The 23,591-nt window shown below is 35.1% G+C and overlaps 1 protein-coding gene across 3 annotated transcripts; it reads left to right on the top strand.

Annotated features, from left to right (window-relative positions):
- Nucleotides 1-12,034: 12,034 nt before the first annotated feature.
- Nucleotides 12,035-22,508, top strand: LOC105059861 (outer envelope protein 39, chloroplastic). 3 transcript variants are annotated; one of them, XM_029260467.2, is made up of 11 exons: nucleotides 12,035-12,324; nucleotides 12,444-12,505; nucleotides 12,599-12,634; nucleotides 12,731-12,875; nucleotides 13,188-13,346; nucleotides 13,438-13,508; nucleotides 13,588-13,666; nucleotides 13,781-13,896; nucleotides 13,980-14,127; nucleotides 21,105-21,174; nucleotides 22,126-22,508. In XM_029260467.2, the coding sequence occupies exons 1-11, from the start codon at nucleotides 12,313-12,315 to the stop codon at nucleotides 22,281-22,283; spliced, it is 1,056 nt and encodes a 351-aa protein (XP_029116300.1). In that variant the 5' UTR covers nucleotides 12,035-12,312; the 3' UTR covers nucleotides 22,284-22,508. The 3 variants fall into 3 exon arrangements, with proteins under 3 accessions (XP_029116300.1, XP_010941650.1, XP_010941640.1); XM_010943348.4 differs by lacking the exon at nucleotides 22,126-22,508 and adding an exon at nucleotides 21,986-22,106 and having other exon boundaries at nucleotides 12,439-12,505; XM_010943338.4 differs by having other exon boundaries at nucleotides 12,036-12,324; nucleotides 12,439-12,505.
- Nucleotides 22,509-23,591: the final 1,083 nt, after the last annotated feature.

Genomic DNA, 23,591 nt, shown 5'->3' with positions numbered 1-23,591 from the left:
CATGAGAAAGAGAGAGAAAAGAACTCTTTGGCATAAAAAAATCTCATACAAAAACTATTTGTGCGTAAGGATATATGGCATCAAAGCGGGAGGTGCATGGGAGAAGAGTCCTATTCCAATAAGGACTCTTAATTTTCTTATTTGAATCCAAATCAAATTAAATCTGGTTTAGTCCAAATAAAATATATGAAACTCAATTTAATTAGGTTCATAAATTTTTAATCAAATCTCAATCAAAGTAGAAATTGATTGAACTAAAGTCCTGATCAAATCAAGGACTATTCTCCCTTAGCGATTAGGTCATCTCATAACCTAATCAGGTCAAACCTAATTGAATCTAATTCAATTAGATTTTATTTAATCTTTTTTACTCAATCAAATTAAGCTAATCAATAATTTAATTATTAATTAATATTTTACTAATTTATTAATACTTAGTGAATAAATTTATTACAACTTTTGCATAAGATTAATCATCAATCGAATTGATGATTAAGCCCTTGAACGATTCTCAATCGTTGATCAACCATATGATCAGTCAAAAATTTTTTTTGAGTGTGACCCCATAGGTTTGAACCTAAGCTAGTAGCATAGAAATAACTTTCTGAACTAATTAATATAACCATCTAGCAATGATGATCCGATATTCGGATAGGTCGAATGAAGATGAAGCAACATTCAAGAACCTATTGGCGTGTGGTTACTGTATAATTCATTTCTTTGACCCTAATACTCAAGGATGACCAAAGATTTAACTGTCAATCCTAAATAAGTCAGTCACATTGTATTTTAATCTTTTTTAAATCTATCTCATGGATTATCCGAGCTCAAATATTACTAAATTGAAATACATTGATACATTAACTTCTACTAATTCGGAGGGGTCAATCCCATCTTGACTCATGCATCGACTTGATAAATACTTAATTGCACTCAGAAATATTTTATCACTGAATTAAAAACTCAATTAGTCTGACATCAAAGTACAGTGAGTTACTTGTAAGTCACTGTGATGATCTCAGATCGGAGGGATACTTATACCCATACCCTTCGTGAGCTACCCTTGACAGTAGAGTTCTCTACACTTGATCACATTCCATGATGATGTACTCCTATATCTCACCTACATGCCATACTAGTATCTTCACACTATTTAGTTATGAGAACAATCAACGCATATGGCACACAACGACCTATACTTGATATCATTATCGTCCTAGTAATAGCGTATCGTTTGGTCGCGAACTAATTTAAGGATTATGCGATAAATCCTCCTTTATCAATCAAAATAATTTTAAAGACTTTATCACAGCATAGAAGTTTATTAGAAGATGTAACCTTATGATGAATAAGGCCAAATAAGTTTTATTATTTATCAATTCATATGCAATTATATTTAGCACAATCGTTAAACGATTGGCTTTAGGACACATTTCCTACCAACTCCCACTTAGACTAAAACCAATCAGTATAGTATCATATACTCATCTTCGATTTATCATCTCAAAATTTTTAGATACTGAGGTTTTAGTAAATAGATTGGTTACATTCTCCTTTCCATCAATCTTTTAAAGTTCGACGTCACTTTAATAGATTTTTCGAATAAGATGGTAGCGATGCAAAATACCTAGTAAGCTAATGAGACTTTGGCTCCTTAGCATGAGCTATGGCTCCAGTACTGTACAATACAACAGGACCATCATCGGAGGGTGCCATTCCTAGCTTGTCAATAAACCTGTACAATCACATAGCTTTCTTGCAAGCATCGAATGCTGCAATGCATTCTGCCTCGCAATTTGAATTTAGCTATATTTTTCTATTTGAAATCATTCCAGCAAATTGCTCCATTATTTAGGATAATGATTTATTCTGACACGTTCTTGCTATTATTATGTCCAACTAAAAACTGGAGTCATACTCTTCAAGTTTTAAATCAGATTTTCTATAATCGAGTCATCGGTCTTTAGTATTTTTCAAATACTCAAGAATGTTCTACCAATGATTCTAACTTAGATCTTGCAAGTATCCTTTCACTATCCTAGTGAGTATACCATTTTCAGTCTCATACATGGTGTACATGATAGAACAAATTTTACACATAAACACCTTATGTATGTTGGATTGAAAAAATTCAAACAGCCTCTTAGATCTATCTCTATAGATCTTCATCCTTAGGATGAGAGGTGTCTTTTTCCAAGTCCTTTATGGAGAACAATGATAATAGTGAAATCTTTATTCCCTACAATATAAAGAATATCATTTCTGATTAAGAGAATTTTATTCATATATAAAATAAAAAATATACTCACAGAACTATTAACCCATTTGTATTTACAGGATTCTTCTTCATTCTCAACGAAGCCATACGTTTTGATCATTTATCAAAATGCACATTCCAACTCCGAAATACTTAGCATTGCCTCAGGAGAAAATATCTCATTATGGTCAATACTATAATGTTAACAATATTCTTAGGCAATCAGATGAGCTTTGTAGGTCTCTACCTTTTCGTCTGCGCTCTCTGATCCTATTGAAGATCTACTTACATCCTATGAATTTTATCCCTTCGAGTGGATCAACGAGTATCCATACACCATTGATCTTCATAGACTTTATTTTGGATTTTATGACTTCAAGTCACTAGTCGGAGTTGGACCTCTGCATGACATCCATATAGACGATAAGATCCTTGTTATTCTCATCGAGTTCAACAGAATCACGTCCTTGACTTAGATACCAAAGTATCTATTCAACGGATGCGGTACTCTACCGGATCTCCTTAATGGTGCCTCTACAATAGATTTCAGATTTGATCTAATCAAATTTGATCATATGGGTTTACCGGATTGTGTCGGTTCTTCTACCTATCGAACTTCATAAGTTCTATATTAAAAGCATCAATACCTTCACCAAAGTATTCCTTTTCTAAAAAGAATGCCGAACAACTGTTATTTTTTAGTAAGGTAGAAGTAATATCTTTTAGATTCTTTGGGGTTATCCTATAAAATAATACATATAGAATCAAGATCCAAGCTAATCGATCTACAAATGCTCGACATAAACTAAATATTCCTAAATCCAAAGGTAAGAAAATATCGGCTTACGCCTAGTTCATATCTCATATGGAGTCTCTGCGACTGATTAATTTGGAATCTAGTTCAGAATATGACAAGAATTTTAAGAGCATAATCCTAAAAGGAGACTGACAGACTTACAAACTCTATCATGGATCGAACTATATCTAACAAAGTTGATTCTATAAGAGAGAATCTTATTCTCTTCTAGATATGTCAAAAAACTCACCGGAAGGACATTCTCCTCTTTGATCTGATCAAAGAGTTTTAATACTCTTTCTAGTTTGTTTCTCTACCTTATTATGGAATCATTTGAATATTTCAAATAATTCAAATTTATGGCAAACATGTTCATAGATCCAATATATCAGTATGTATCAGATTCAGAACATCATTGACTTGTTCACCTTTTCTAGCAAAAAGTGACTTGGTCATCTTATTGAGGGAATAGGATTGACAAATTGACAATGATTCATAATCATTGACTTCGAGAATTATCTCCTATTGATCCTATTCTTATTTAAATGACCAAGTCTAAATTGTCAAAGATAGACATACAAGACATTATCTATTTTAGGATATTTGATTAATGTGTACATTACACTAACAGACTGCATAAATATCATTTCTTAGTTGTCCACCATGATTTTAACATCATTTATAATGATATCACAAAAATTATTAGATAATAATGATAATCACTAAACCGACATTATTAAAATTGAAAATAGGCTCGATGATTCCTAAAATCAGGATTGGAACATGACTTTCAATTTCAACATTCAAGAACCTCTTGCTGTTTTCAAACTTTCTACAAACCTGAAGTTGTTGCAACAATTTGCATGGACTTTCAATATCCAATACTGAGGCAGTAGTGTCATAGATAGAGAATCATAAGGTGTTATCATATAAGTACTTTATCTAGCAATCTTTAAATGATTTCTCTTCCTTAGCCTGTTCGGATCAAGAGACTCTGTCAGACTAGATTAACCTTAGACTCTTTTGTCAGTTCGGACTTCTTAGTCCAAGCACAACTCTCTTGCACCTTCTTTTTCTTTTCTTTCTCAAAGAATTATTGCTCCACTGAAGACATATCTTTAGAGGTGCAAAAAAAACTCCTTCAATATTTGAAGGATTTCCTCCCACTAAGCATTAATGAATTTACAATTAAAATCATGTTCTTTGCTTTCAAAATACAACACATGGTGATACGATCATTTGGCCACTTTTGATAAGTGCCTTTAATCACATCATCTGTGTTGAATGTGGGAACTTCAGGTGCTGGATCCATAATCATATGTACGATCCATTCATACTCTAGAACTATTTGTAACTTCTGATACCATCTATCAAAGTTGGGTCCTATAAATAAGTTACTGTCAAACAGTGAATGGAGCAACGGATATCTAGCCATAACTGAAAGAAAAAACTCAAGACCTCTATGTTTATGAATTGATTAAGCCTAAAGACTTAGACTTTAGTCTAAAAATTCTCCTATTATTTTAGTCGAATTGGTAGCCTCTACCTCCAATCTGAGAAATTATTCTAATTCTTTAGCGGGTACTAGAATCCACACAAACTGCACACGAGTCCGACTTTGGTCAGCTCACCCATGTACATCTATGAGTAGGTTCTTAACTAATTATTTCATCAAATAAGTTTTAATCATTGATTTAGGTTCAGATAAATTTTTAGTTGACTTTCGTCTTCTCTACAAGTCCTAGTTAGGTCTAACTATTAACATGATCATACTTACGAATTTAACTATCAAATAATAAGATCCGACTTTGACCAGCTAATCTGATCACTTGACAGAAAGACTCGACTAAGTTATCATATTATGAATGATAATTTCAATAGCAGATGAATACCAAGTCTTTGGGCCTCCAATGATCATCATACTAATGGACCTATTATCATCCAACTTAATGGGATATTCTCATAACTAGCTCATTTTAAGAACCTAATAATTTAGAGAGTTTAATTTATGAGTCAAGAGAAGAGAAGAGATCAATCAGTAAACTACAATCTTTCCACTAACTTCATCAAGTCATTGAATTGAATTAAGATCATGCTGATTGAACTGGCATCTAGATCAGTCACACTGATCAACCTTAATGATATGGGTCAACTCGAATCACTTAACGATCTAATCAAGATATAATTCATCAAATTGACCAGATAAGTGAAATCGGTGGGAGGATCTATTAAGCTTGCCTTAGACACTATCGAAATGGCTAGGTAAGCCACTCTCAATTAAAAATCATCGATCGAAATGTCCAACTTATCTTAGACACCAATTGATTAATTAGTTTTGATTTGACCAACCTAATGATTCGAATTCAATCACTGAGCCATAATCAAAGTTCATTTGGTCTAATCAAAGATATGGACTTGACTATCTACAACTATTATATTGGTTCTAGAGAAATTCTGATTTAATCTAATTCAATAATTGATTAGATTTAATCAATTTCTCTGGTTAGTCCATTAACTCTTTGATTCTAACCTTAGGTCTAACCCAATTAAGAGGACCTGATTTGAGCTAACCCATATCTCCATATTTTATGCAAATGATATTAGATCTTTAATTCATAATTCTAAATCTAATCGATTCTATACTTAATTCTCAATTAAGTTCAGCATCAACATGGGTTTAGGTTATGGTTTGAAATAATTTAATCTTTTTATTTTGTAAATAATTTACAATAAATTTTATGCAAAGATTTTCTATTGTGAAACTGGATTGACTCAATCAACAATGAGCCAGCTACACAAAGAGACTAAGTCAACTTAGTTCAAAACTGGATTAACTCAGTAATTGTGTGAGTACGATTCAAAGAGTTTCAGATTTGAAAATTCTTACATAACACTAAAATAAAATTAATCATAATATTTTTAGATCATATCTAAAATTTTTATGATTTGAGATTTTATTTTTTTATGATTAAAATAATTTTAATCATATAGATTAGATACTTTATTTTTTATACGACTTTATATCACATACAATAAACCTAGGATTTCAAGATTTAAGATTTTGTAGAAAAATAAGTTTCTCATTTCATGTTCTTCTTCATGGGATCTAATCACATGACACTCCTACACACCATAAGAGTACCCCATCGAATGAGAAGAGAGGGCCTTTAAAACCTTCTTGCTCCTATGACCGGACGGTCTGGTGATCAATCCAATCCAAGTACTTGCTAATCGGATCTTCTAATCTAATCACATATCATATATACATGAATTTAGATCTAATCTAAATTATATCAAATTTAATTATAATTTTAGATCACATCTAAATCAAATCATAAGCATCACATGCATGACATAAAATCAGATTTTATCGAAGATCAGCATAAACTAGGACAATCTTTTCACTGTAAGGGATAAACTCTATAGCAGGATAATCTTATATCAGTTTGTGCGATCAATCATTAATTAAATTTAGATCAAAATATCATATATCATATATAAATAAAATTAAATTTTAAATTAAATATATGTATATATATAATATGTCATAATGAACTTAAGCTCTAATACCACTGTTGGAAAACGTAGGCGATTTCATACATATATTTTGAAACTTTTTCAAAGAAATTATAGTGAAAGATAATTAGATTAATCAAATTAATCTAACATGTATATAATCTGATCATCAAATCAAACTACTCTAGGATCTATGACATGATATATTACATATAAAATCTGAAAAATACTGAAGATAAAATTAGCATGCATGCATGTGAGCAGTAGATCATATCTACTTCTAATCTGAGCTTAGAACTCGATATCTGAGCATGGATCGATGATCATCACTACTGAGAGATATGGTAAAGAAGATCCTTACTGATTGCTCATAACCGCATATGCATCCGGCCTTTACGAAAAATCTACTCGAAGCCCCGATCTGATCGATCTTCTCAGGAGTGTTAGCTTGCACAAAGATCTTCTTTTTGACTAATCTGGATCTTTTTCTTCAAGTCTCTAAAATATTTTTAGAGATTAAAGATAATCATCTGAAGGAGATGAGGATGTGAAAGAAGAAAGAAGAAAAAATAATTTTTTTTTCATATTTTTCTCTCTTCCCAAACCTTAAGGACTGAACCCTAGAAATCAGCTTTTGCGCTAACCCAAAGAGAGAGGACTCTCCTCCTCTTTTTCACATCATGAACTAATATCCTAAGCCCCTTCATGTGAAGAACTCTTCTTTTGATATCTTACACATACAAAAGAAACCTCAAAAGCCCCTTTTATAGATGTGTAAGGAGATTGGGTGGAGAGTCCAACAATGTTTGGACTCTTCCATACATTGTCGCCTCCTCTCATGATTCCACGCCCAAAAGAAACATGGGACATCCCAACAAAAAATTTCTCACATCAAATTAGATCCTTATCTGATTTTCCACAGTGAGAAACTCCCTTTTTTGGTCGCACAAAACATAAGAATAAAATAAGTGTATGGAGAGTTTGTAGATAATATCAAATATTATCTAAAAGGTATCCTATTTCAAATCTGATTTAAACATACCTTTTAAAATTAGATCTCATCTAATTTTAGATGTGAGAAAGAGAGGGGAAAGGACTATTTGGCATAAAAAATCTCATGCAAAAACTATTTGTGCATGAGGATATATGGCATCAAAGTGGGAGGCGCACGGGAGAAGAGTCCTATTCCAATAAAGACTCTTAATTTTCTTATTTGAATCCAAACCAAATCACATCTAGTTTAGCCCAAATAAAATATATAAAATTTAATCTAATTAGGTTCATAAATTATTAATCAAATTTTAATCAAATTAAAAATTGATTGAACTAAAGTCCTGATCAAATCAGGGACTATTCTTTCTTAGCGATTAGATCATCTCATAACCTAATCGGATCAAACCTAATTGAATCCAATTCAATTAGATTTTATTTAATCCTCTTTGCTCAATCAAATTAAGTTAATCAATAATTTAATTGCTAATTAATCTTTCATTAAGTTATTAACACTTAGTGAATAAATTTATTATAACTTTTGCATAAAGTTAATCATCAATCGAATTGACGATTAAGTCCTTGAACGATTCTCAATCATTGATTAGCCACATGATCAGTCAAAATTTTTTTTTTGAGTATGATCCCGTAGGTTCGAACCTAAACCCATAGTATAGAAATAACTTTCTGAACCAATCGATGTAACTATCTAGCAATGGTGACTCGATGTCCAGATAGGTCGAATAAAGATGAAGTAACATTCAAGAACCTATTGGTGTATGATTACCGTATAATTTATTCCTTTGATCTTAATGCTCAAGGACGACTAAAGATTTAACTGTCAATCCTAGATAAGTCATCCACATTATATTTCAATCTTTTTCAAATCCATCACATGGATTATCCGAGCTCAAATTTTACTAAATTAAAATACATTGATACATTAACTCCACTAACTCGGAGGAATCAATCCCATCTTGACTCACGCACCAACTTGACAAGTACTTGACTGTACCAAAAAAATTTTCATCACTAAATTAGAAACTCAGTTAGTCTGACATCAAAGTATAGTGAGTTGCTTGCAAGTTATCGTGATGATCTCAGGTCGGAGGGATACTTATATTCATACCCTTTGCAAGCTATCTTTGACAGTAGAGTGCTCCGTAGTTGGTCACGTTCAGTGACGATATACTCTTACATCTCACCTATATGCCATACCAGTGTCTCCACATCATTTGATTACGAGGACAACCAACGTATGTGGCACACAACAACCTACACTTGATATCGCTATCGTCCTAATAATAGCGTATCGTTTGGTCACGAACCAATTTAAAGATTACGCGATAAATCCTTTTTTATCGATCAAAGTAATTCTAAGGACTTTATCACAGCATAGGAGTTCATTAGAAGATGTAACCTTGTGATGAATAAGGTCAAATAACTTTTATTATTTATCAATTCATATACAATTATATTTACCACAATCGTTAAAGGATTAGCTTTAAGACACATTTTTCAATAATAGATCCTTGATAAAATATAAAATAGTGTAAAAAATTAGTCACTAACAGTTAATAGCATTATAGGTTCCAGAGATCACAATAGTCTCGTAGGAAAGGAAATGAGGGGGATTGAAAAGATATTTGAATGTAGTAGGGTGAGAAAGGAAACCTCATGTTGGGAATGTCCTTGTTTGTAATAAAATAGTAGTCTATCTTATAATCTAAAAAATTAATGATCAAAATTAGAAATCCTATAAGTTCAAGAGATTATAACCGCCTCACAAGAACGGAAATAAGGAAAGATATAGGAGGATAGTAGGGGAAGAAAGGAACAATCATGTTGGAAATTTTCTTGTTGATAATGAAATAGCAACTTGTCTTGTGGTAGATGAGGGCATCTTTCTCGGTACGGAGCTTGAGCAGTATTTGGTGGAACAATCAAAAAAAGTCCATAGCCCAACATTGATATGCTAGCTTTATATAAGAGGGCTGAATGAATTGGTTGATGAGCTCTAGCTCCCCACCCACATCTCCATATGTAATCAATGGGGAAATGCAATGCTTTCACCCTCTTTTTGTTGCATAAGAGAACGTTATGATTTAGAAGCCTTAGCTCCTCAATCTCTCTCTCACAGCCAATTGCTCACTCATTTCATCAATTATCAAATAGGCTCCATCTAGTAAAAATGCAAGAGATTTGAATGTAGAAGAGATCCAAGAGAAAGTACAACTTAAGGTAAAGGATAGGGTTTGGTGGAGGAAAACATGGGACTTGAAAGTTATATCCTTGACAATTTTTTAATAGATTTTCATTTTGATCATGTGATCATGTTATGTGTAGGACTAGAATTAGGCTTGGGCTGGGCTTTGGGTTAGGCCCAATATAGTTCAGATCGGCCTTGGATCTACTTATAGAATCTGTTTGTTTTTCGGATCGAGTTGGGATATATCTTTGACCCAGTCTGGATCTGGGCCCAAGTCCGAGCCTAAAGTCCAGTCCGTAAGAGCCTAATCAAGTCTCCTCTCCCAGGCCCAGATGCAATTGGACCGCATCAAATCCCATGGTGGATAACATGCCACGCTACCCCTTGTATTTCACCTATTCTCGATTGTGCACTATCCATCGTGCATATGCTCTGGGATTTGCCTTGGTACACTTGGACTTGGTGTTCCGAGATATACTCTGGGATTTGCCCTTCTCCCAGTCTCTATTAACCCAAGCCCCAGCCGTCCCTAGATCTCCCTAAGGGCTCCTATCAAGAAAGTAAGGTAGAGCGCGTTCGCTTCAACAAGGATCATGCTACCCTTTAGCTCGCTGCTGTCAATGGCCGCCATGCCAGTGTCATCATCCCCAATAACTCTGACCTCATTGACATTCTTGCCATGAACGGCATCGACAACTCCATCTCCGAGGGCGACAGCAGTAACGACCTCTTCATCTTTATTGATAACCTCCTCTTCCTTTTTTTCATTTTTGCTGGCCTCTTCTTCCTCTTGCACCACACCCACGGGGGCCTAGAGATGACCTCGGAGGCCTCAATGGCTCTATGAACTTCAATCGCTTCAAATCTAAGTTCCAAGAAGTCCTGATGTCACCTTCACTGACGTCGTCAGTGGCGACTAGGCTAACCTCAAGCTCTAAGAGGTCATCGTCATTGCTGAAGACCCAATAGTCGTCGTTGTAGCTGTGGCTAGAATGGGTTAGGATTTAGGTTTTTTTAAAATTTTTTAAGAGAGGAAACCTGATTAGGCTAGCTTAATCAAGTTCAAGCCAGGCTTAAGCCCAGTCTTGGGCCTGAGTTTTTTAAAAATTTTTGGACCTAAGTCCGGTTCGAAGTCTGAAAAAAATTTCGAACAGAGGTGTGGTCTGGCCCACTTTCGGCCTTAGTTATGTGATGGCTATTAATAGTTGGATCAATCCAAATAATCATGAAAAATGTCAATATTTAACTAAAACATACATGGTACAAAATATAAGTTTACAATAACATTTAAAACAAATGCTATACTATATGAATACTTATCAAAAAATAAGTAGCATTTCTACTAAAATGCAAAATAGTTAAAGAAAAAAATAACAACATTTAAATAATATTTCATCAAAAAATTATTTGGTCATTGTGCTAGTGATTTTTCGTAGGTCTCAAATGTCAACATCCCTTTAAACTATTGAAAAAATCCTTTAAGTGGATGAAATAATCATTATTTTTAAGATCTTCTTTGTCGACAATCATCATCTTGATTTTCCTTAAAAAAAAACATCTTCATCTTGATTTCACAACTATTATACTAAGAATCGAAATCTTTTCTATTCTAATTATTTTTCTATAGTTTTATCTTCGTGCTTTCTATGATCTAAGTTTTTAACATAGAATTGAATCGATTCAAAAAGAACTCACGTTCATCAAAGCTTGTTTGACAAACTTCAAGATAATCTTTTGTATAAATTCATGTTCTTGTTTTCTTTAAAAATTTATCATATCAGTTTTCTAGATAAGAGAATACGAACGATTGATTTTGGATGGATTAAATAAAAATTATTTTATAACCAATCTAAATATTTTTATACATAAATGCTATAAGTTTACACATATTTATATTTACCTAGCACATACATGTGCACTGTAACTACGATAAGTTATATTATACATATTAGTTACATTTGTTATTTTGTTATATATCAATTTATAGTGCAGTGAGAGCTTTTATACGGATTATGATCTTAGTTTACTTATTTAAAAATTATTTTAATTCTAAAATATCTAATATTTTTTAGATTTTTATTATAATTTTTATTTTATTTAATAATAATAAAATTATTTTTATTTAAATTTATTTAGAATTATTTTTTCTGGTGTAAATCTAAATGGAATCTGGGATACAGTACGCAAGATCTCGAAGGATCGTATGGGGCTCCGTGCAAGCCCACGTTCCCTCCCTCGCAAGCAGACTTTAGCGCGATGCAAGCCCGCATATTCTCGCCCGGCCCTCTCGCCTACGCAAAGCACCCGAAAACATCCAGAAAAAAAAGGATCAAATCCCAGGCCGCGGAGCGCAGTACGACCAACGCTTCACGCCCAAACCCCTCGCTAGCCGCCGCTTTTCCTCCCAGTCTCTACCTCCCTCTCCCCTCCCTGCTCTCTCGATAAATACGTCTCCGTTTCGTCCCGCCCCCTTCCCATCCCACTGCATGCGGTTCGGATGAGGAGAAGATATCCCGCTGCTGATGGGAGCTCAGAAGAGCATCCATGCCGGCAAAGGTCCGGTTTTTCTCCCCTTCTCCTCTCACCACCTCCTTTCTTTTGGTTGATGTGCTTATTTTCGGTGGGATTTTGATGGGTGTTGCTGGCTTTTTTGATGGAAAAATGACTCAGCGAAGATAGACTTCAATGTGGACCTGTCCCACAAGCTATGCTCGGCCCTCTTGTTACCTCCTCTCAGGTGCCTTCCTCTCCTCCTCCATTGTAACAGTTTCCATTCACTTTTCTCTCTCCGCAATCAAAATCCCTTTTTTTTTTTTCCCGTCGTGTTCAGGAATTCTAGCAATCCCTTCTCCCAGATTATTGGAAGGTAAGGATGGTTGTTTTTTGTAAAAAGTTGAGTTTTGATTGGATAGTTTGCTTGGTTTCTTTGGTTATTGATGTAATTGTGGTGGTGTTCTCATAGGCTTTCCATCAAACACCCCAGCCTGTTTGGGAGAAGCGAGAAGTTGGACGTGTTGTGGGATAAGGGGCTCAATGATTCTAATATCCTCATTGCCTTCAGGCGCCCGAGGCCTGAATGGCTCTCTCAGCAGTCATTTGTCATACAGGTCAATCTTGGTATCTCTTTGCTTTTTGTTTGCTGAATTTCTTTATTGTTGCTGTGCATTTTACCGGCGTTGTTGGTGGTAGAATCTTTGAGTCTGGTGTTCTGAATGAAACAAAAGGAAGGAAATAGAGAAGATGAAGCAATGTTAATACTACTTTTTTCCCCCAGTTTTCTGAAACTAGATGATATAGTGGATAAAATGTTTGAATACCTGGTTGAGGTTCTTTGGTTGTGTTTCAATTTTGGTGGTTATTCACGAAATCATAAATCCAATTGCTCTGCTTCTTAAGTGGCTTCTGTTTTAAATATCCAGCATTCAATCACACCTGAGATTGCGGTGCATGGATTACCTGTTGATCATTTCTCTCATTCGGGAAGTGGGGGTGTCAACCTTTGCCGCCTGTCAGTAGGAATGGACCTCAATGAGCCTGCTACTTCTCATTGGAGCAGCACAACCAGCATCAAATTCGAGGTGGGTATCAATATCATTCTTCACAGTAAATGGTAATGTAGACTGAAGTCATTGTGCGTGATCTCTTTGTGTTTGATCTTTTGTAATTCAGCATGTTCGTCCTATCAACAATGATGGTCGTTCGATAAATAGGGATCTTGATGGTTTTCCCATAACTTGCAGGTAACTGGACCAGTATTTCTCATTGATATAGTGTCAAATTAATCTCATGAACCAATTTTTAACATTTTGTTTCATGTAGTGGTGGTTCTCATGACAATATGGTGGTTCTGAAACAAGAATCACAATATGCAATTGCTAATGACAATAGTTTCACAAGAGTAAGTCCCCAGTGATATGGTCATGCTATCATTTCTTTGGTAGAACCAATCTGAATTCTCACACATTTGCTTCTTAAGTCTAAAGCTAGCTTTTAATCTGACTGTCTGTGGCAGCTAAATTTTCAAATGGAACAAGGATTGCCTCTTCTATCAAAATGGCTAATTTTCAACCGATTTAAATTCATTGCCTCAAAAGGAGTCAAATTGGGGCCAACATTTTTAGTGTCAAGGTGGGAAAAATGTGTTGTACCTTCTTTTCCTTTTTTTGGTATATTTTTCATCACAAGCAACTCTTACCTTTTTCATCCAACAGCCTGACAGGTGGTTCCATTGTAGGGGACATGGCACCTTATCAAGCATTCACTATTGGGGGACTTGGCAGTGTTCGAGGTTATGGTGAGGGTGCTATTGGCTCAGGAAGATCATGTCTAGTTGCTAATAGTGAATTCACAATCCCACTGGTATGTGAACTTTGCTTTTTCTGAGATTGCTAAACATGTCTTCCATGGTATTGACACCTTTCAGTTGGATCATCCAATCCCTCAGAACAAGTGGGATCATCCATTACATTCTTACAAAGAAGTTCTACCTTTCAATTGTTTTATTTTGGAAAATTCAAGCAACCTTAATTGTATATTCTAGGTTAATAAATGAAATAGAAATTATAAACATGAAAAATCTTTAGTCTTCAACTTTTCATAAAATGTTATGTGCATGGCACTGATGCATTATCTAGTAGTAATGTGTTAGTACGAAATCCGTTTATTACTAAAGATTACTGCAACTGAACTAATTCATGAACTGCATAAGTTTGAGTTAAGTGGCAAATTACGAATTTTATAGTCAAACATTCTTTCTGTTCTGTAATTATATATTTCAATGATCCTACCATAAATCCAAAATTTTCTTGTTAAGAATACTTCCTGAAGTTTTAATTGGATCAACTTGTAAGTTGAGAATAGAGAACCTAGAATATTTGTGGCATTGCACCTTCCAAGAAGGCATTTGCTATCTTATAATGCGGCATGAAATGGGTAACAGATTCTCTATCCCGGTTATGTATAGCATGTACTACCAGGCTACTAAGGTCCATTGTGTCACTAATTTTTAATGCAAAAACTTAATTGAAGAGCTATGTTTAATCCAAAATTTTCTTGCTAAGAATACTTCCTGAAGTTTTAATTGGATCAACTTGTAACTTGAGAAGAGAGAATCTAGAATATTTGCAGCATTGAGCTTTCCAAGAAGGCATTCCCTATCTCATAATGCAGCATGAAATGGGTAACAAATGCTCTGTCCTAAGTTATGGATAGCATTTATCCATTATTTCACTATTTTTCAATGCAAAAACTTAATTAATGGCAATCTTCAAAGAAAATACTAGAATTTGACTGGTGGCAAGATTCAAGCCATCTTTATCTTTTTCAGATAAAACATAAGTGAGAGATGATCTTGAAAATTTTGTGTCAAAAGTTTGTGCATCTTTCTCATGGCTTTGAAGACACTCAAGTGCAAGAAGGTTATGCAGTTGCATTGAAAAATTTCCTATCTTGCACTTGAGTTTTGCAAGAGTTCTATTTTTTCAATATGATTTTTTTTCTTTGGTTTGTAAGTCGATAATGTAATGACACTTGGAGACACACTGTAATTTATCTAATTCTGTTCATAATAAGCAATAAAATTTCTGCCTGAGTCTGAAATAGGGAAAGCATCATTTATTAATTTCCTTTATTATGTATATTAGCTTTTGTTTTGAACTCAAAAGTTACATATAAAGCAAAGCACATGAAGGTGGTCAAGCGGCAAGTCACGCATCACATTAGACAATCCTTTGAAACTTGCCATACTCATTGCCCCTCAAAATTTTAAAAGGTGGCCATGGTATACAGGTGGTCAGGTCACTGGATAGTGCATATTCAGTATATGGAAGAAAAAGGCAAATGCAACAGCAGCAAGAGAATTAAAAAAATAGAAGAAAACAACAACAACAAGAGGGGGAAAACTATTGACCTGTCCATTGCTGTCCACCAACGGTCTTCATTTGCTGGAAGTCACCATCCATTGAGCACCTCAAGTCAAATGATATGGTTAGGAGTTTTAGGCCTCGATGAAGAAGCCAAGATGAGAGAGGTATTGGGAGAATTAACGGAAGTTAGAGAGGTGTTGGCTCTTAATCACTGCCTGAATCCATCCAACCTGCATCTGCTTGCCCCAACCCATTTAGACCTGCCTCAAATCAAGTGGGATGTGAACCCCCTCTGCCCCATATGCAGGCTGTGGACTGCATAGGTGGCCCAATATGCAGTCCAGCGCATGTGGATAGCACGTACTCTATATGCCTATGCACCTGTGGCCGCATATATGACTATTAAACACTGATTTTCTAAGGTTGTTCAGAATAGGCGACATTCCATTATTGAAAAACAAACTGAATTGAAATCCTTCCATCTAAAATCCCCCATCACCCTATTTACTGAAGACTTAAGGCCCTCTCAGTAATTCTCACATCTCTAATCTCTGAGCCCTTTAATTCTTTATTCTACAAACTATTTTGTTGGTTAAGGTGCCCCAATTTTCTCTTCACACACTGTCACCATTTTTTGTTGCTTTTCATTTAACCATCCCCATCACTTTCCTTTCCGTATAAGCAGTAGGTTAATTTGATTTGGCAGGGTTCAGGAAATCAAAGATTGCCAAATGCTAATATTAATGATTGAAAGTCTCTATGCAGAAAAGGACTATTGCATAAGAACCATTGAAGTAAAACAGGGTGATGTTGAAGGTAGCTTTTAAATAAGGAAAATGGAAGATGAGGAAGCATGGAATATTATGTGAAAAGCCTTCAGAACATTTAATTGTTGCTTTTAGGAACTTTAAATTAGTGATATGGTCCAGCATTTGTCTGCAGATACAGATCGTGGCTTAAATCATACTGTTTGCACTTTGCATTATAGCTCGTTTCTCTCTTGTGCTTTACACATAAGTTAAAATGATACATATTCTTGAATGAATATGGTAGAAATGAGATGTTGTCTTGAATATGTGGTAAAACTAGGATAAGCCTGAGATAGGAATGGAGGCAAATAAGTTGCAGTGGTTTAGGACAATGTAAAGAAGAATTGATTGAGATGATATGGACATCTGCAACATAGATTTGATCAGCTTTGATAAGAAAGGTTCACTTGTCTATATCCTAGAGGAGGCTATGGTTAGAATTATAAATAACAAAGGCATGTGAACGTGTAAAGTTAGCTTAAATTATTGGGTCAATATTTGATAAGTCTAATTATGAAACTTAATAATCATGTGCAGTTGCCATGTCAATGACCACCAAGGGATAGCATCCTTGTCAATTATGCTAAATGCCTTCATTTTTGTATTTAGTTTATACGTATACTCTCTTTAAATTTTTCCCTCTTTCTTCCTCTGTTTAGACTCCATTACATATAGTTGCACTATCTCTCTCCAGACGATGCTTTAGAGAGGGACAGAGAAACAAAAGAACACATCAGCACAAGTATCAGAAAGGGATTGTGTGTATTAATCATTTATTGTCCATCTCTTGTTCTTCTCATTTGCCCTGACTGTGCCATGCACTAGTATATGTAGAAATATTTTGAAATATAAAGATTGCTTTTAGTTAATCACGATATTAACGACTCATTAATTAAGTTGATTGATTCATCTATTGGTTGATCAAACATATTAGAGTCATTAATCAAATTTGACTTGAACAAGTCATAATTTGACATTCTAATTGCCTGATGCTGCTTTGTTGGTCTTCACTGTTGTACAGTGAAGATCCAAATATCAAAGATTTGAAATTGGTGAGCCTTAGAAGAATCTTGAGGCAAAAACCGTTGCTATGGATTCGATTGGTATGACCTAAGATTTAAAGTATGTCTTGGATATAGGATTTGCTGTGATTATACATGTTTTGTTTGGTAGAAACCCTTTTCCTCCTCTCCTTCTCCCTTAACCTGCAGCGACATGCTACAAATGAGTGCAAATCCAACCACAAGTTTGGCCAAAGACTACCCTTAATGGCTTTTATATGTACATACTGAATTCATTCTATTTCATATATCAACAGATTTGGCAAGATATTCAACTTAATGCTGCTAACTTCCTGTATATCCATTTTTCCCACAAAACCTGATCTTTTAATGAGTGACAAAACCCTAAGGGGCTTAGAAACTCTACTTTTCCAGTGCTTTTCTCATTTTGCTGGTTGCTTTGCTTAATTGTTAACATCATACTCTATATACTACAATTATATCTTCCTCCACAATATTATTTTATTTGATCATGATGGCTCTCTTTGCCCTATTTGTGCAACCTTCAGCCTGGGGTGTTTTAAAACATTGTCCCTTAATAGGTCAAACAAAGTTTAGTTTGCCAAGGACATTAGCTGTTTGCAGTTGTATTGTAATGTTCCACTGTTGACCCCCCACCACTAAGGCCGAGGTATACTATCATGGTATGAGCTTCATTCGGTTCACCTTATTTACATCTGTTCAGAATGTTTATTTTTTCATCATTTTAGCTTACTATGGAATTTTTCTTTGGTTATCTATTTTTAGTGGAAAATGATTTTATATTTCATTTGTCATGGATTCTTTAGGCGGAAGTGTCCAGAAAGCAAACACACTTTTGTCGTTTTCCAATATTTACATATTCTTCTCAAAGGCATTACTCTTTGAGAGTTCCTGCCCTATATTTTCTTGAATGAGATGGTGGAAGCAAGGGGAACTTGATAGATTCTTGACAGATGGTGAACTCATTGTGGGACTTTATCTCCCTAAACCAGATCAACACAAGGGGAAGAAGACAAAGATCAGAAAGATCCCCTAGCCTTCTCCTCTTGGATCAATGCTATGAGGTGGTACTAAGGCTATGGGTGGAGGTTGGTAGGAGATGGCGTGGTAGCGGGTCAACATGAGAATGGAAAGAGGTGGCGAGGTGGAAGGAGGTAATGGGTTGGAGAGGGTGGGTGGGGGTTGAAAGAAACCATGGGGTTAGAGAGTGGGGAGGCTGAGGGATTAACGATTAGATGGGCTAAGAGGCAAACTAGATTCGGGGATTGCAATATTGGGAGGGGCTAGACCAGGGTTTTGGTTGAATGGTGGTTGTATTGTGATTGAATTAGTCGCTCATGACCCAAACGTCAAGGTGGTTTAGTCTGGGTCACCATGTCCCAAGCAATGAGTATGTATGTAAATCGACCAAGTCCGGTTTTAGCAGGTTCATATATCAAGCTAGCTAACTTGGCCAACCCATTGAGAGCCCCTTAAGTTGATCTGTTTCTTTTGGTTACTGAACAATGCAATACTTTTGATTGGATTTTTTTCCCTTTCATGATTAATATTTACAATAAAATATCTGATAATAAGTCTTCAATATCTTTACTATCTTCTATTTAAATTAGGTAACTCATCATTAGGGCTTTTTCTCATAGACAGATTATAATTTTCTATCTAATAGGTTTTTTTCGTTAATGTTATGGGTTTCTACTTTGGAGGCCAGGACTTTGTGGTCGAAGATACATAAAGTCAGTCAATTTATGGCTTCCAACACTTGGTTAGGTGTGATGTGGGTGTATATGTATATGTATGATAAGGTCCCACCTTGGGTTTCTAGGTATGTGCTAACCTAAGCCCAAACCTGACCTAACAACAATTTAAATTTCAACTTGCCCAACATAACCCAATAAGATATATTTCTGGACCTAAATCCAAGACTGTTGGTGAGGTTTAGGTTAGTTGGGTTATCAGTATACATTACCACTGCTATTTGCAAGACAGTTATTATTGTTTGGCCTAAAAGGGTATTCTAGTGCACGGCACAGCAGCCACTGTGGGGTTTAGGGAGGATTATGCAACCTTTACCCTGCGTGTGGAGAGGTTGTTTCTATGTTTTGAACCCTTGACACGCAGGTCAAAGTGGAGCAACCTTATTGTTAAGCCAAGGCCAACCCTTTAGTTGTGGCTATTCGGCCTAAGGTCGAAAATTTTTCTTGTGTTTTAATCAAGGGGCATTGATCTCTTGACATTCTCCATCACATGGAGATTTTGCAAATTGTAGTGCATCGAGCCTGTTTTCTTGCAGGTTTTGATCCTTGAGACCTTCATGTGGACTTGAAAATTTGGGCTTATCATGCTTTGTGATTTTAATTTTTAAGTTTGAGGGATAAAAAAAAGTTAAGCAATAACTGGTGTTTTTATCTACCTTTTTCTCATAGCTCCTCTCTTCTTTCCATTCTTTTTCCTATCTCCTTATATCCGATTCATTTTAGGAATTACTTTTTCTGCAAGTTTCTATTTGCTGCTGCTTGTGCTTTATTTTCTGCATAACTATAATTCTTATACAGATCTATTGCTTCAAAACATGAATATCGATATCATAATGCTACTGATTCTGATGCATGTATGTGTGTTAAATCCTCATTTTAGGTTCTGCTGAATTTCTGGACAGGGTAGCTAACGTGTGTATTGAAACTTCTCTATGATGTTAAGGGCATCTAAGACCCTGGATTAGCTAGATCTCTTGTTCTTCTTACTTGTGGAGTGCAGATACTTTTCATTTTCTCAGACAGAAACAGGAAATCTGCTAGGCCTCCAAAATCCTTGATGATCAGTCCTTAGCTAAAGGCTGCATCAGTAATAATTCATCATTGAGATAGATGGAAAAGTGGTTCATACTATGCGTGGTTTCTCTCTTTGAAACCTAGTTTTGTTAGTAATATGTATTTATTAACTAGTAGGCCTGTCTCTTCCTTAATCAAGTGTGAGAGACTAACTATTTACTCCACTTCTGCTCTGCCATCATTGCGAGTTTAAATGCCCTGGCTAGACTCATTTGTTAAATTGGCACTTCTTAGATATTTTGGCAAAACATGTACTGCGGCATGCTGGTAAAGTTTGTTACCTCCAACTGAGCTCATCTCTCAATGTTTGTGGACCCACTGTTCATAGATGGTCATCGGCTTGTATTGCCCTTGATGCAAAATTTGTTGGTCCTCCTAAATTGTGATGAATTATTGCCTTGATAAAATCACAGTCACCAAGCTTTCTTAATTCTAGTTTTAGAAGTAGAAATGTTTTTTGCCAACAGTTTATGATGACATACCTTTAACCAAATACGAAACCAGCAAGTTCTTTTTAATCAAGTATTGAACCAGCAGTGCTTTTGGGGCTTTTGCTGATTTTGATCTTGCACTGCATCCTTCTTGATAAGTGATTCTTACAAAATTTGACACTGACATCAGGGACATGCTTGGGTATCATTATATTTTTTTGCAATGAATTAAGTTTGTGCATACATATCAAGACAGGAAATCTGAGGATGATTTTGGAAAGTTAGTTAAATATGTTATTTATTGGCTTATCGCATAAACTACTGTTGTCAATGGACTAAAAGGCATTATTTTCTGTTAAAGACAAAGGAATTGGAAGGTGCCGTCTTCATGGACTGCGGAACAGACTTGGGCTCTGCTCGTCATGTCCCTGGTATTGTTAACCTTTCTGAATAGCTTAAACAGATCAGCAAGTTGAATATGCGTATCGATCTGGTCATATGCATAACCATATACTTCACGAAGGACTGGCACATTAACTCTTCTCTGAGAATCCTTTTTGCTCTTACTACTGTTATGGACCATCCGAAATTCTTTGAATCTTAATGCAGTCTATGAGTATGTTCTTCATATTATTGAGAAATAGATATGATGTCCTTTTCTTTTATCCATGGAATATTCAGAAAATGTGATGCTTAGTTGAGAAAGCAGATGATCAATCATTTAAGATGCATTGTTATCTTATTAAATCATTAGACTAATTATTTTTGCTGGTGTGGGGTGCACCTGGAAAAGTTAAAATGCCGTGACACGTGTATAGTTATGCATATAATTGCAAAACAAAAAAAATATCAGAAAAGAAAGGAGTTCATTGGAAAAAAAAATGATTGAGTACAGCCACAGAGAAGTTCTGTCAGCAACAAACAATTAATTGATTAAACAAAACAATTAATTGGAATAAAATCATTAAAAATTTATAATATGGTTTATATCAAGGTGTTCTGATGATTAAAGTAACTAAATTGATAGATTCACACACTGCTAGTAATTAATAGAGCCAAATAAAAGCAAACCTAGATATGTTTATGAATTATTGCCTCACCTTCTTCGAAATCTTTTTTATTTTAAATTTCCTTAATGGTGCTCTATGCATATTGTACTTGTTTTTGCACTGATGCTTTTTTGTTGGTCATTTGTTTCCACTTCATCCACTAAAACTCGTGCGTTTACAATGAACTCTCCAGGTTCTTTTCTCAGACATTTTCCAGACAACAACTAGACTAAATTGATAGTTAGAATGATAGGTTGCCATAGAATATTTTTCCTTGTATTAATTTATTTATATCGTTTTTGTATGAATGGCTGTATTTGATTGAATGTTCAGGCAATCCTGCTCTTAGGCAAGGCAAACCTGGGTTTGGAGTTGGTTTTGGGTATGGTATTCGTTTCAACTCGCAGTTAGGTCAGCTTCGGGTTGACTATGCCATCAATGCCTTCCACAGGAAGACAATTTATTTTGGCATTAATACTGTCGGCTCATGATCTGCATAGATTGGTTTTTAGAGTTCCAATCTCATACAGGAAAAAGGGGAATCAATTTATTTTGTTCATGATTTAGGTTTTAAAATTCCTCATGTCTTCAATGAACTTGTAATGCAGATATCAGTAACAAAATGTTTGGCCAATTGTAAATGTTGACAACATCAAATGTAATTCAGACTTGTGTTGCACATCACTAATCAATTTCTTATATGAACTTAACTGCAACCTTTTGACCTTTTTAAAGTTTTGCATACACTTTGCAGCCAGCTTGTCTGGATTCAAGCTGAATCCAGTGTGCAGTGGTTCTTCTATTTAGTGCATAAAAATATGCAACTTTTGTAAGATGAATAGCAATTTATCCAACGCCACCTTTCAAAATTAGATCCATACCATGACACTTGAACTCTTGTGAACTAAACATGTAGCTCAGAATCTACTAGCTTGCTTATGCTAAAACCTTTTAATTTTAACCATGCTTGTAAAATAGAACCCTTTATTAAAATGGATGCATGAGTGCAAAAATGGGGAAATTAAAACAATTAAAACTAAAAAAAATTAGCACGAGGGTTGATGAACTCGGGAAAGATCGACATACTGGCTTTAAAAACTTCAATATAGAATGTTTTTAAAATGCTTTGAATGTTCATTCCCATACCTTGAAGGGGTGGATAAAGTCTGAGATGGGCTGGGAAATGGGCGGGTGATGTTTTCGGGTAAGCTGAAATGCTCCTAATAGCAATCTGAAAGCTACAAGAAAATGGAAAGAGGTGGAGATGAAAAGGGATCAACCAGGAATTAAAAAGCCAAAGATGCCGTGGTCTCCTCAAAGTGATGGTTCCTGCATTTGATTGGCTGAGCTCCGACCAGAAAATATAGAGGTTTTCTAATGAGATCTCCTCTTTTTTTTTTTTTTTTTTTTTGAAAGGGTATAGATATTAGTTTTCTTTGGATAAATTATGTTTTTAGTTGTTAAATTATATCATATTTTTTTAAATAGTTTTTAAACTACAAAATCGTAATTTTTTGTCTCTAAAGTTTCTGAACCGTTTTAATATTTCCAGCAACTCTCTCTCACCGGAAATCTTATTTGGCATTATCGGTGCATATGTGGTTAGTTTAACTTGAATATGTGGTATCGGCGTGGAGCTGGAAATAAGTTAGTTAAAAAAAATGATGATATGACATCCGTCCTCTTCTTTCTCTTCTTCCTCGTCGTTGTCTACCTCTTCGCCATCCTGCCCCTTGTACGGCTGCAATGGTAAGAAACAGGAAGTTGCTGCACCGTTGGAAGATGAGCAAGGGAGACGA

This window comes from Elaeis guineensis, chromosome 2 (genome assembly GCF_000442705.2).
Source record: "Elaeis guineensis isolate ETL-2024a chromosome 2, EG11, whole genome shotgun sequence".
Lineage (NCBI taxonomy): Eukaryota > Viridiplantae > Streptophyta > Magnoliopsida > Arecales > Arecaceae > Elaeis > Elaeis guineensis.
The sequence above is the reverse complement of the archived record's forward strand: the minus strand, read 5'-3'. Positions and strand labels throughout refer to the sequence as shown.

Bases quoted from the DNA above. Each gene is read 5' to 3' on its own strand.
- LOC105059861 (XM_010943338.4), top strand. From the start codon at position 12,291: ATGGGAGCTCAGAAGAGCATCCATGCCGGCAAAG. The intron at 14,128-21,104 runs GTATGTGAACTT...TTTCTGTTAAAG, and splicing joins GTGAATTCACAATCCCACTG to ACAAAGGAATTGGAAGGTGC. The intron at 21,175-22,125 runs GTATTGTTAACC...TTGAATGTTCAG, and splicing joins CTCTGCTCGTCATGTCCCTG to GCAATCCTGCTCTTAGGCAA.